Source organism: Falco naumanni, chromosome 7 (genome assembly GCF_017639655.2).
Source record: "Falco naumanni isolate bFalNau1 chromosome 7, bFalNau1.pat, whole genome shotgun sequence".
NCBI classification, from domain to species: domain Eukaryota; kingdom Metazoa; phylum Chordata; class Aves; order Falconiformes; family Falconidae; genus Falco; species Falco naumanni.
Window position 1 is genome coordinate 51,292,267 of NC_054060.1, and position 12,618 is coordinate 51,304,884.

The 12,618-nt window shown below is 37.9% G+C and overlaps 1 protein-coding gene across 3 annotated transcripts in view; it reads left to right on the forward strand.

Annotated features, from left to right (window-relative positions):
* MAP3K9 (mitogen-activated protein kinase kinase kinase 9) overlaps positions 1–12,618 on the forward strand; it is a 62,493-nt gene that overhangs the window by 24,818 nt on the left and 25,057 nt on the right. For all 3 annotated transcript variants that reach the window (XM_040600605.1, XM_040600604.1, XM_040600606.1), the window contains 2 exons: positions 3,612–3,792; positions 11,014–11,162. In XM_040600605.1, the coding sequence (XP_040456539.1) occupies positions 3,612–3,792; positions 11,014–11,162 (330 nt within the window). The remainder of the gene's footprint in view (positions 1–3,611; positions 3,793–11,013; positions 11,163–12,618) is intronic.

The window sequence follows — 12,618 nt, forward strand, 5'->3', positions numbered from 1 at the left end:
TTTAATGCTAGTTCAAGCCACTATGCTTTAGTTTTTGCACTTGCAGTATGCAAAGAACATGGTAATTTGCTATATTAAGTTGTTTTGCTGTAGCAGTTGGATCCTCAAAGCTGTCTGAATGTGCTTATAATACCTGGTTTGCTTCACTGGTCCCTTTTGCACATTGCCAGTTGGCTCCTACCTGTGCTGCTTAAGATCAGAAGAAAAAGGTTTTGAGCAGGTAAGAGCAGTAGTAGATGGCATCCTTAATCTGTAACTTGACTGGCTCTGTGCATGCACAGAGGAAGAGATCTCTTGCATGGGCCTAGCTGGACAGACCAACAGTCATCTGTCACTAAAGCTGACATGTTCTGTGTGTTCCTGCTGATCCGGCTCTCATTCTTCCCTCGCCTGAAAACTAGGCCTAGTATCTTTGCTGCCAAACAATTTCACTCTTTAAGGCTGGGAATGTGAAAGATTTTCAAATCAATTCTCTACCTTTTTTAAAACCTCTTTATCTCATGCAGATCTTTTAAATCAACGGACAAATGAGAAGATTTACTGCCTTGGTACATTAGCTGTGTTTTTGGTGTAGGTGCTTTATATTTGTGTCTGAATTTTTTGTTAGGCTGATCATCTGGCCACCGTTAGCTCTGTCCTGAGTGATCAAATCTATTCAAAGGTGGAAAAGTATGCTAACTCTGAGTGTAGGAAGTATGTTGCTTATTTGTGTTTTGTATTGTGGTAGGCTAATACGAGTGCAGAAGAAATAGCAGTTGCAGAAAAGAACTTGCACTCAAGAGTGTTAAACAAGAGGCAATAACTGGTTCTAGATAAATCTCACAAGCAAATGAGACCATATTGATTAGCATGAATAAAATGCATTTGTAGTGTCCTAGCAACCTGGCTTGTGTACTCCATAAGAGAGATTTTTAAGGAGGAAACTGAAAGGAATTAATATTTAACCTATTTACCAGATTCTTTGTTGGAATTCAAGCAAACACAAGAGGGAGAGTCAAGGGTTTTGGTTTGAAAATCTGACAGAAGGCCTAGGGAGACTCTTAGCAGTTACAAGTGAGCCAATTGATACTGACCACGACAAGGAGAACTGAAACAAATGCTGAAGAGAGATACAATAATTAACATTAATTTTTACATTTTTGGGTTGCAGGATTATTATCCTAAGCAGTTATTACAAGGAAATAGGGGCACCAAGGATGTAACTAAGGAATCAAGGGCTTGCAAATAAATCCAGCTCTTCCATTGTCCTTCTCTGTAATCTTTTGTCATGGTAATTTGTCTTGCTTGTTCTTTTGTCAGATGTAGGCTAAGTTCATGGATTCAAAAGATCTGTGTAAGTACTAATTATTTTGTTAGAACTTAATACAAATGAAGGTAATTAGATTTAAATAACCTCTTGCAAGGAAGGTACGTACAACCCAGCTGTGATATCTGGCGCTCTGTCCTGCTATTGAGCTCATTCACACAGAATGTGTTCTACCTTGTGAACTACAAATTTGCATGTTGCTCCTTGTGCTTGAGGCAAAAGAAAACCCAAACCCATGCTTTCTTAAGTTTTACTTTACAACTTCACTGTATATCTATATAATCTATATATTACTGCATTTAAAATTAGATTTTATTATTCTGCCAGCTCTAGAGGCAGAGTAGGTACATACTAGAAGATGATTAGTATGTATATTCCAGGAAATTTTTCAGTCTTGCAATCCATGAGTGACTTGTTAGCAATTTCTCGTAGCAGTTCTTCATCTGCTAGAAAGAAGGAAAAAAGTTAAGACTTACTAGAAGAGGAGGCACAAAGGAAGCCGCCTTCTGTACCTTTGTTTCTTTTGGTGGTTCTTCTTTACACTGAAGTGTGGCTATAAAAAACACACATACTTTTGCCCAAATGAAGAGAATAGTAACTATAGGCCTCAAAGTCCTCCTTCTATCCCAGTTACGAAAACGGAGCTTTCAGGAATTTAATTCAGAAAGGAATTTTGCAAAAGAAGTAAGAACTAAGGGCTTAACCATAGCTTTTAGTTCATTCATAACTTGAGTTGGCCCACAGAAATCTCTAATGAAGTAGTATTTTGTGAATTCTGAAGCCTTGTAGAAAGGATAGCTGATTATTTTTAATTTTCAGAAAAAAGACAGTTTGATAAAAATAAATGCAGTACCTTAACATGTAGATGTGTTGGGTTTTACTTCATGGGAAATCCCATTTTGGTTATTGCAGGGAAGTATAAGAATGAATGTAAGATTTTTTAAATTTATTTTTCCCCAAAACAGCTGTGTTAACTTCAGAGTGATACTTGAGTCTTTTCAGACTGCTAAAAATGGTCTTGAAGACTATTTTTATATGTACTGTAATTTTTGCAATGCTTTTGCCTTTTATAGGTTTTGTTATGATCTATGATTGTTTGGATGTGGGTTTTGGGTTTTTTGCAGTTCATACACCCATACATGGAAGGGAAAAAAAACTTGTTTTCGAAGAACCTGTGTCTGTAAGAATATTAAAAATAGAGTAACTGCATAATGATGGTGTATCAGTGGCTTGATGCCTTCTGTTGTGAAGTCATTGGATAATTGGATAAAATATTTTTATCTTTGGCTCTTTACAAAGTGGCTGAAAATAATTTCACAGGCTTATGGTTATGTTAGTTGCGGAAGTTTAGTGGCCTATTTTATTCTGTTGCTTTGTTTACAATTTGTTACGTTGCTGGCACAACTTGTGTGGTCACTTTACCTTAAGATAAAGAGGATAATAAAGTGCTGCTAAATCACAGTGGATGCTTCTGGCCTCTGGTTTACACTCATTTTGCAGTGGTGTGACAGTACGGCTTTGTGGGTAAAGAGGAATATGTGCCTTATACCAAAGCATTCTTGAGTTCTGCTTCAAGATTTTTATAAAGTTCTTGAGTGTAGTAGACTTCTTAGCCACTGAAGCATGGTAGAAGCTTCGGCAGCTTAATTAAAAAAAGTTTCATAATGAGGGGGGAGGGAATCTATAATGTGGTGCATGTGAAGTCTTGAATTGGGCATGTTATTACTGATCATAAGTATTTTTTTTAATTGTGACTAAAAAAAAAAAAGCATCTGTCTATATAGAGCTTCCACTCCTGACACATTCTCAGCCAGGTATATTCAGCCTGTGTGTGTATCTAGATTTAAAAAAAAAACAAAAACAAAACAAAACCCAACAAAAGTCCTCTAAGCATTCAAGAAAAAGATGCTGTTACTTTCTGGCTTGCTGTGAGAGGATTAATTAGGAAACATCTTTCCCTTATCTGGATTTCTAGAAGTTACAGTGGTTCACTTCCTCTTAGCAGAGAATTCTTACACAGAATGAGACGAGGCATTATATTAAATAATTATGTAATTATCTGTTTGTTCTCTGGGGCTGGGTATCTTGGTTAATTGAAGTTACTTGCCAGACAACTGTTCACTTGTCAGATGAAGGGATCAGCTTGAAATAACTTGTAACAGAGTGTGGTATGCTGAAAAACTATAAAAGTCAGGGAGACTCTTGAAATGTGAGAGATCCTCTGGAGGATATTTTTTGCATAAGTATTAGCTTTACTCTGCACATCTTTTATTCTCCCTCCCTCCCCTCCCTTCCTTCTCTCCAGTACTGATACTCGAAAAGGTGGAAAATGGAGATCTGAGCAACAAGATACTGAAGATCACGGATTTCGGCTTGGCCAGGGAATGGCATAAAACTACCAAAATGAGCGCAGCTGGGACATATGCCTGGATGGCTCCTGAGGTCATCCGCTCTTCCATGTTCTCCAAAGGCAGCGATGTGTGGAGGTATTGATTTGGCATTAAGTGATTGGATACTAAAGAATAACTAGACCTGTCAGGAAACCTTTTTATGTTTAAGAATGAGTAATGGTGAACCAAATACTAAAATTCAGGTCTTAAGACATATATTTCTTTATCCACCAGCTCTCCATCTGTCAGACTCTGACTGCTTTGTATTTAATGTACAGTTTTTTCCTTTAGAAAGTGGTGGACCAGCTCCTGCATGCCTCTTAAATTTTTGTAATTTTATAAATTGACATTCAGATTATGCTAGGATTCAGAGTCCCAATTCCCTCTGCTTTATCTACAAGCTTTTTGTGCTGCTTTGACTATTGGCTGACGTGATCAAAGGCCATGAAACATCTGTGAAGTATTTAAAATTGCTACTTTTTTACTGGTTTACCAACAGCAAAATAATTTTATGTTTTGCTAGTAATCTGTCACTGATGTATAAGTACACAAACACAACGTACCTAATCAAATTCCCTGTGCAGTTTCAGCCTGAATAGAATGTTTTTCACTTGCATGATAATCTTACGAATTTTTTCCACGCTTCTAGTCTTTCACATAAAATAATAAATCTCTTTTCTAGGGCTGTCTGAGTATGTAATGCATAAGTAGTAATTTGTATGTATATGTTGTCTTTTCCATTCATGCACAGGGATTTTTGAGAATGGGAGCTACTTTGGTGTGGAGGAGTGTAAGGAGCAGCCTATAGACTTCTAGAAATTGAGTTTGAATATGATCATTAAGTGAATCGTTAAATTCAGAATTCAGTAAACAGGTCTAGGACAGTGACTCTTCTGGGTGTTGTGTGACATAGAATTAGTACTGAAACAAATTAAGGAGATGGAATTTTGGTTTTCCTGTGGGAAGAGAGGTATTGAAGTGTCAGGGTGACTTTGTCTTTAGAGCAGTAAGATTCTGTTGCTGGCCAGTAATGCTCCCACACAAGTATGTGCATGCTGTGAAATCTGTCAGGATAAAGAAATATCCCAGCTGGTGGAATTGTCTGCCTGTTATGGCAGGGATTTGGTGTGGGGATTTTAATTTTGCTTCTCCAGTTTTGCTGAATAGGTAATTTGTGCCTTGTGATAAGTCTGTGAACTTGTGTTTGGCACACTAGTGGTGTGGATAAAATTCTGACTCTATAATTAAATGAGGTAGCCTCTGTAGTTAATCTGAGATGAACTGAGCAAGAACAAGGTTTTTATTCTGAGTGAAATCTGGCAGAAAAGAAAACCTCAAGGTTCTGCACCTTTTTTGTGCATATGATGACAGTACTGGCTTGTACACAGCTTGTCAAGCTCAAATCTCGATTTACTTTTCTCTGAAACAGTGCCAGGAAAGGCCTTTAAGGGTAACCTGGGGGAGAGGGAGAAGGGAAGGGGGGGGAAAAGGGGAGAAAAAAGTTCCCTGTGATTGTAACATTACTAATCCAGGCACACTGTGAACATAGCAGTAGATGATCTCTACCGGTATGACCTCATCTTAAAAAAGGTAAGACTTTGCAGGTCAGTTAGTGATTTTCATGAAAGTAGCTCAAGTGCCTATATACCTGTGCAAAACTACCAGCTTGGTCATTGACTTAAGGACTGTGAATCACTTCAGCACTTAAGGATTGTAAATAACTTATATTATTTGTTATTTTTTTAGAATATTGTATTTTTAATTTTAAAATTCTTTCATCACTTTCTCTTTTTATAGTTACTGGGTTTCCCTTGAAAACTGGTTGAGTTCCTCTCAGTGCTTTTCCTTAAACAGGGAGGGTCGTCTCCATTAAAAGAGCTGTTACACTTCTCTGCATAAGCCCTCTCTCTGTTGGGCGAAACCTTGAGTGATATTTAAATAAACTGAAAAGAATATGATGTTTGAGGCATGTATGCAGAGGACAAATACTTGCCAGTGTGGTCACTACTAGTGTGTCAATGATTTTAAGCACTAGATTTTACAAGAGCAATCATGGACACGTGTGATAAATCCTGTCCCCACTCAAGGATGCAACTTGAAATTCTTAACAGGGTGAACTTTTTTTATCCTGTTAGACTTGGCCCCACCTCTTGTCCACTTCAGCCTCACGGTTAATCACTGGAGGAGAGGGAGCTGGTTTTTACCTGACAACCTTCCAGTTAGTCTGTGCGGCATCAACAAAAATTGTCTGACATTCACAAACCCTTTTATTTCAACACCTTTTCTTTAAAGCTCATTAGAATAATACTTCCGGCTGAACTGTTGCCCAGCCTTTTAACAAGGATCTTGTTCTGCTTGTGTTCTTGCTGCACAAATAGGTGAAGATGATGCTTACCAGGACTGAAATTTCCTGAGTCAATCTTATCTCATCATAAACAGCTGCTTCATGCAATTCCTTTCAAAACATATATCAAGCTCCATTTAAAAAACTCAGTCTGTTTTTTTTGTCCCACTCTAAAGGAGTCTATCATCATGGTCTGGGCCACTGTAAAGCTTGTTGATATTAACAGTACTTAGTACATCTTGCTAGTGAAAATTTGTTGCTGTGAATTTTGCTGTGCTGTACACGCAAGCTTTAGTTATACAGCAGAAACCTTGGGCTTATATTGCACAGAGGACAAAGAAGCTACAGTTTTATTTAAAAAATGTCAGTTCCTGTAAGTCTATTTATGTGTTTGAGAAGACAGTTATGTATCTGCTTTGGATTTACAGGGGTGAAGTTGAAGCATAGATATGGCAGCTTATCCAGTACTGTACAGCAAGCTAATGTTAGTAGGCATATAATTCAAATTTCTCTGTCATTTTAACTGCTTAAATATATTTCTTGTTTGCTGCACGCTTCATTTTTGACTTGTGCTGCTTAAAAGTCATGTTTTCAGTATGATTGGTATGTGGAATCTAAAGCCACTGTACAATCTTCATCTGAGTTCCCTGTGTTCCTCAGTTTAGATGCTATTAAGATGGATCTGCTCTGAGACCAGTGAAATAACAAAGAATTTAATTTTAATTTAGAAGTGGAATACCAGAACTACCTAAAACAGTCTGATTAGCAAATCAGGATGTTTCAGGCATTCAGTTGTAGATATAGGAACTTCAGTCATTAGAATATTTCATTTGAATCAGGTGTTGGCAAGCACTTACAATCACAACTGACTGCTTGCAGGCATCGGTGTAATGAAGCATGTAGACTAGCAATATTGATAGAAGCTCACGTGGGAGCTTCTGTGTATGCAACTTGAAATAAGAAGGAAATGTCATCTGTGAAACTGCCGGTCTGGTAACATGCAAAATGCTAACTGTTAATAGCCGTTAAATTATAATGAAGTTTTTAACAAAAGTAATGTTCTATTTTCTGTTGCTGGAATCTCCTTGTTGGGCTGATAGTTCCGTGCTCATGGAGAGCACTGAAGCTAGGAACATATGCAAGAGGAGCCTATGGTACAAATGCCATCAAACAATAACAGTGAGAAGAAATTACTGGGGGTTTTGTCTTAAGTTCACAGACAAGGGAGGTGGCAAAATCATGTGTGAAGTCCTGCAGAACTGCAGCCTCCCACTCCCTGAAAATCCAGTGTGTAGGGTTGAACCTGATGTTAAATTGCTTGAGGGATTACTGGATCACTGGGAGATGGTTAATTATTCATACAGGTGTCAGTTGACTTGGATGCTTGATCTGTATCACATGGTTAATTTTTCAATTTAAGTCCAAGAATTACTACTGGATGCTGGAAAAATAAATGAACCTGATCAGTTTTTCTTCCTCCCTGTTGAGGATGAGGAGAGGCCCTTGATTCTTTCTTCCTATGCCTTTTTTGTATAAATCTCTTCTGTCTCTGGCTTTTTCCTTTGTAATTTCCAGTCCCCTGCTTGAGAGTTAAGTGAAAACAGTCTGTTCAGCATCTCTCTTGCTGTTTAATCACTTGGGATGATTGTTCAAATTCCATAAAGCAGTGTTTCCCTAGTTCTGTGGAAGCAGTATTTAAGTACTTGAGGGAGAGGTGGCATTCAGTTTTGTCAAACAAGGAGACCTTCGCAGCAATATATACTTCTAGTGTCACGTTAGAAGAAACACATATCTGTCCATTCCTCTGTCTTTTAAAAATTACCATGCAGGAGAAATGTTTTGAGCACATCAATGCTCCTTTCCTAACCATTCCACTACTAAAATATTAAATACATGCTTTATCCAGCAGTAGTGGTGAAGAAATAACACAACTCTTTGGTAGTTTTCCTAGCTTTTGATATCAACACTTTCATTCAAACTGAAGAGTAACATGAATGATCAGTCAGATTTAGACAGGCCAAATATATATTCAGTCTAGTATTAATTTTCTTGGAGTATCTTATGAATCCTAGGAGACCAAAACAACAGGAGAAATCCATAAATTCCTGTGTTTTTTTTTTTCTTTCAAATGAGGCACTTGAAACAGTAAGAAATTGAGAACCTTGATGGAAAGAAGTAATAGATAATTGTCGTTATAATATTAAGAGTATGAACTACAGAGAAAAAATGCAAAAGAGGTATGGGTGAAAAAATATTTTGCTTAATGAAGTAAACTAGCTGTGGTAGCAGCAAAGACAGAATTTCCAGTGACTGTAATTCCATTTCTAAACAGAAAAAGTAGTATTAAGACCGTTCAACTAAGGTGGCAGCAGCTAAAATGAATCTTAAAGACTTGTTGGGGTGGAGTGGAGATTGCAAGAGTACAGGTTGTGACAATGAAAATTGTGATTACTCCTAAATGGACAGGGAAATGATTGCTTTGAAACAAGAAGAGATTAATCTTTTAGCTTCAGAAATGACTGTTTCATGGAGGAGCTATTCAGGGAGCTTTTAGGAGGAGAAGCAGTTTTTCATTTGGTCTTCAGGTGTGGTTAGGAGGCCTTCAAAATTGGTACACTATGACCGTGGTCAAAATATATGTATACTTTGATTCAGTATCTTTGCAAGTGCAATTGAGAACATTTAGTCCATTACAATAGTGTTTAATCTCAAGGAGATTAATGATGACATTGACGAATTTTTTTGTAAAAACAAAAAGGGAATATGAAACATGGGTATTTTTTAAGGACGCTATGTTAAAGCTCAGAGCAAATGCATAAAGAAGGTTTTAAATGAATAAAGAAGTCTGTGTAGAAGAGACTACTGGAAGACATCCTTCAGAAACTTGAACCTGTATCCACACGAGGAAAATTAGGTATGGACTTAAGTGATGGCAAGTTGAACGTGAAACACTTGAAGGTTTTTGAGGAGAGTCTTGCAAAAAGTGTAAAAACAAATAAATTGCTTTCAAATGCAGCACAGGTGAGAGCCCTGCAGAAGAATGTATGACCCAGAAGTGGCCAAGATGTAAAAGGGCAAAGAAGATAAGGCTGTGGCAGAAAAACCTTAGTAAGTGATTTGTGTCTGCTAGAATGGAGCAAAGAGAGGCTTTTTAAGCTGAATTTTTTTCTTTAAGGGAGCCAAGCTGGAGGACATCTCATACTGAAGTACTGTCCACGGAGGTGTTAAAACAGACTAATAAAATGAACAGAACATGAGAGTGCCAACTGAGTTAATAGCTGTGCTGTGTGATCTGTTGCTTAAAACTGCCTTAATACCAGAGAAATGGAAGGCAACAAACATGATGAAAAGTCTTAAAAAGAGTTTTCTGAGGATCAGCAAGTCTGATTTTCAGTCCTACTAAATAGTAGAAAGAGCATTAAAGAGCGGGGAGCTGATGGACATATGAGCATATCTGGGTAAGAGTCAGCTTTTGTAGAAGGAAATCTGAAAATTCTTGAAGGAGTTACTGACTATGTGGACAAGCGGTAAGATTGCTTATACCTTATTTTGATTTAAAAACTTTAAACAGAATCTTTCATCAAAAGCTTTTAAAGAAAGTAAATTGATGTGGGGAAAAGAAGGCAAGTCTGTTTCCCATGGCTTAGTCAATTCTTTATTACTAAAGATATGAACTAGTTTTCTTGATGGGGAATTCTGTATTCAGCATAATCATAAGTGATTTGAAAAAGCAAATGGTAAGGTAACATTTGTTGATACAAAGTTATTCAGGATAAGAACAAATTACTGCAGAGAGCTGAGGAAATGTTTTACTATAATGAATAATAAAATAGATGAAATGGTAATAAATGCCAGCGTAGTATGCACGGGAGAATTTCACATGTACAATGATGGGCTCCAAAGTTTACTATTATAATTCAGTGAAAAGACATTGGAGTTACTGTGGGTAACCTAGCTCATTTTGTAAGAAGTCAGAAAGGCAAGTGGAAAATCAAAATTTAATAGGAAAGAATTAAAGGAAAAAAAAAAGGAAATGCTGTGCCTCTCCCTATGTCTTTAAAACTTTATGTGATTTTGGTCATTCCAACAGAAGATGTCCTTCTGTTCAGCAGAGTAACTAGGTGAGGATTTAGCTAGATCAGGATTTGGGGGGCTGGAAAGAAGATGATTTAGGCAGGATGTTGTAAGAGCCTGTGAAATTGTGGATGGCATGGAAGGAGCCAGTAGGGAACATGTTCACTGTTCCTTGTATTGAAAGAACTACAGGGAAGCAAATGAAATTACCAAGTGACAAGCTCAAAACAAGCACATAGAAGTATTTTTTTGCAATGCATCATCAAATTTGTGGAGCCTGCTACCACAGAACATAGTGGATAGTAAATGGGTTCAGAAGAGAATAAGACAGACCAAAGGAAGAAAAAACTATCGGGTCACTAAGTATGAAGAAACAGTCTCTGTCTCAGGTTTCCTAGAAGCAGAGGGAATATTCTGAGGTTATGTTGTTTGTCTTACGCTTGCGGGGAGAACAGTCCTGGAACTATTTCTGTAACTTCATAGTTAATATTTCATAGAACATCTTAAGAACATTTTAATTGAAGTATTTTTCACTTATTTTTAGAAAATACAACCCACCAAGCAACCCTCTTGTCATATTTTTGGGTGTTTCATTTGGTTCTGGTTTGAAATTTGCTAAATTAGTTAGAATACCAACGTTAATGTTTTTCAGATTGTTCCCTGTTTCCATAGAGCAAATAATATTTGTCTGAAAGGTAAAAATGTCATTTTATTTCAGCCTTCTTGAAAAAAGCAGGTAAAATAAGGCACCTCACCAGCTTGGCAGTCCTGATGAGCTTGTCTAGAAACCAGCAGTTTCTTCAGTGTACCAGACTCACCCTGATAGGTTCAGGTACTTTCTTGTTGCCTAACAAAGAATGTGTTGAAGTCAAAGACCTCTTCCTTTTTCTTCCTTGTAGCTATGGTGTGCTGCTTTGGGAACTGCTAACAGGAGAAGTACCATTCCGAGGAATTGATGGTCTTGCAGTAGCATACGGTGTTGCCATGAATAAACTTGCCCTTCCAATCCCTTCCACGTGTCCAGAGCCTTTTGCCAAACTCATGGAAGGTAAGCCAGCTGTGGTGTGATTAGTTTGTGCTGTTTCTAGAGTGCTTGAACTCGAGAATGTTGAACATTTGCTGCCTTGTGCTGGTTTTGGTACCTAAGAGCACAGATTTCTCAAATGGCTTTATTCAATGGAGCTAGGCTTTGGCTGTTAGTGTGCTATGACAGTTACTCTATTGCAAGAACAGTTATGTGAAAGAAATTTTCCTGCCATTTTTTATCAGCTGGCTTTATAGGAAAATTGAGGCTATTGCTGTCATCATCTAGCTCCTTGTTTTCTAGTAGTGACGATCACCAACACCAAAACTTCACATATTTTGGTCTAGTTTGTGAAATCTTCAACTTACTTTGAAATTCATAGCTTGAACATCTTGCTAGGCAGTGTCAAGTTGATTTGGAATGAAATTTTATCCTACTGACATTTCGGGGAGGGGCTTTAAATGTGGCTTTGACATTGGAAAATGACCCATGTTTTTCAGTCAGAATGATGTGATTTTTCTACTTTGTGTGTGGAGATAGTCCATGTCCAAGGTGGGCTACATATAGATGAAAGAAGTATAGGAATTTGTCATCAGAGCTGTTGTAGTTATCAAAAAGAATTCTGTGAGGTACTTGGGTGTACTTATGTGACCTGCCCTGCTCACCATTACAACTACTCGCATAACTCCTGAGCTTCAGTTGTTCCTCCCTCTCTCCTTCCTTCCCTGTCTCACAGTAGTACCTTATAGTGTTTTTTTCATTGTCCCTATTCCAAGGATTTCCCGGTGTTTATATGTAATAAGCATTGTTATACTTATCTAGCAGAAAAGGAAAGCCAGAGGTAAAGAGAAATCAAACATGTTCTATAGGCTTAGTGAGCAAAGAATGAGTCTGAACACAGAACTGCTATTCTTTGGCCTCTGGTGGTGGTTTTTTGCCCCAAGAAAGGAGTCTGATTGATGCAAGAAGATGTTTCTGATGGATTTTTCTGCTTTTGGAATACTTGCGCATTTCTATGGTCTTTTCTGTAGGTTACAGGCTTCAGTGAAGTTAAAGCAGAAAATTTCATGCACTGTTGTGCTAAAAAAGAAATATCATACTGGACAGTAAACAGCAATAGTGGCAGGTATAGTAGCTTGGAAGCAATGTAAAGCAAGAAACTGCATCTGAAAGAGTTAATGGAATTACCAGCTCAGTGTTGTGCCAGGCAGTTTATGTTGACATGGTTCCCTAGAACAAGGATCCTGGATTTCTTAAATGTGAAGTGTCTGCTGCTGGTGTTAGAAATAGTGCCCTCTGTCGGGGAAGTCGGGTACAGGCACATGGCCAGCGCTTGAACCCAGCAGTGCAGGGGTGAGCACCCACATGGCTTTGGAACGCTTGGCTTCTCCGTGTGCAGGGGAAGAAGAGAACAAGAAAACAATTACTTGCTGCCCCTTCACTGAAACTGTTTTTCAAACGGGCTGTTTCCCATCTCGGG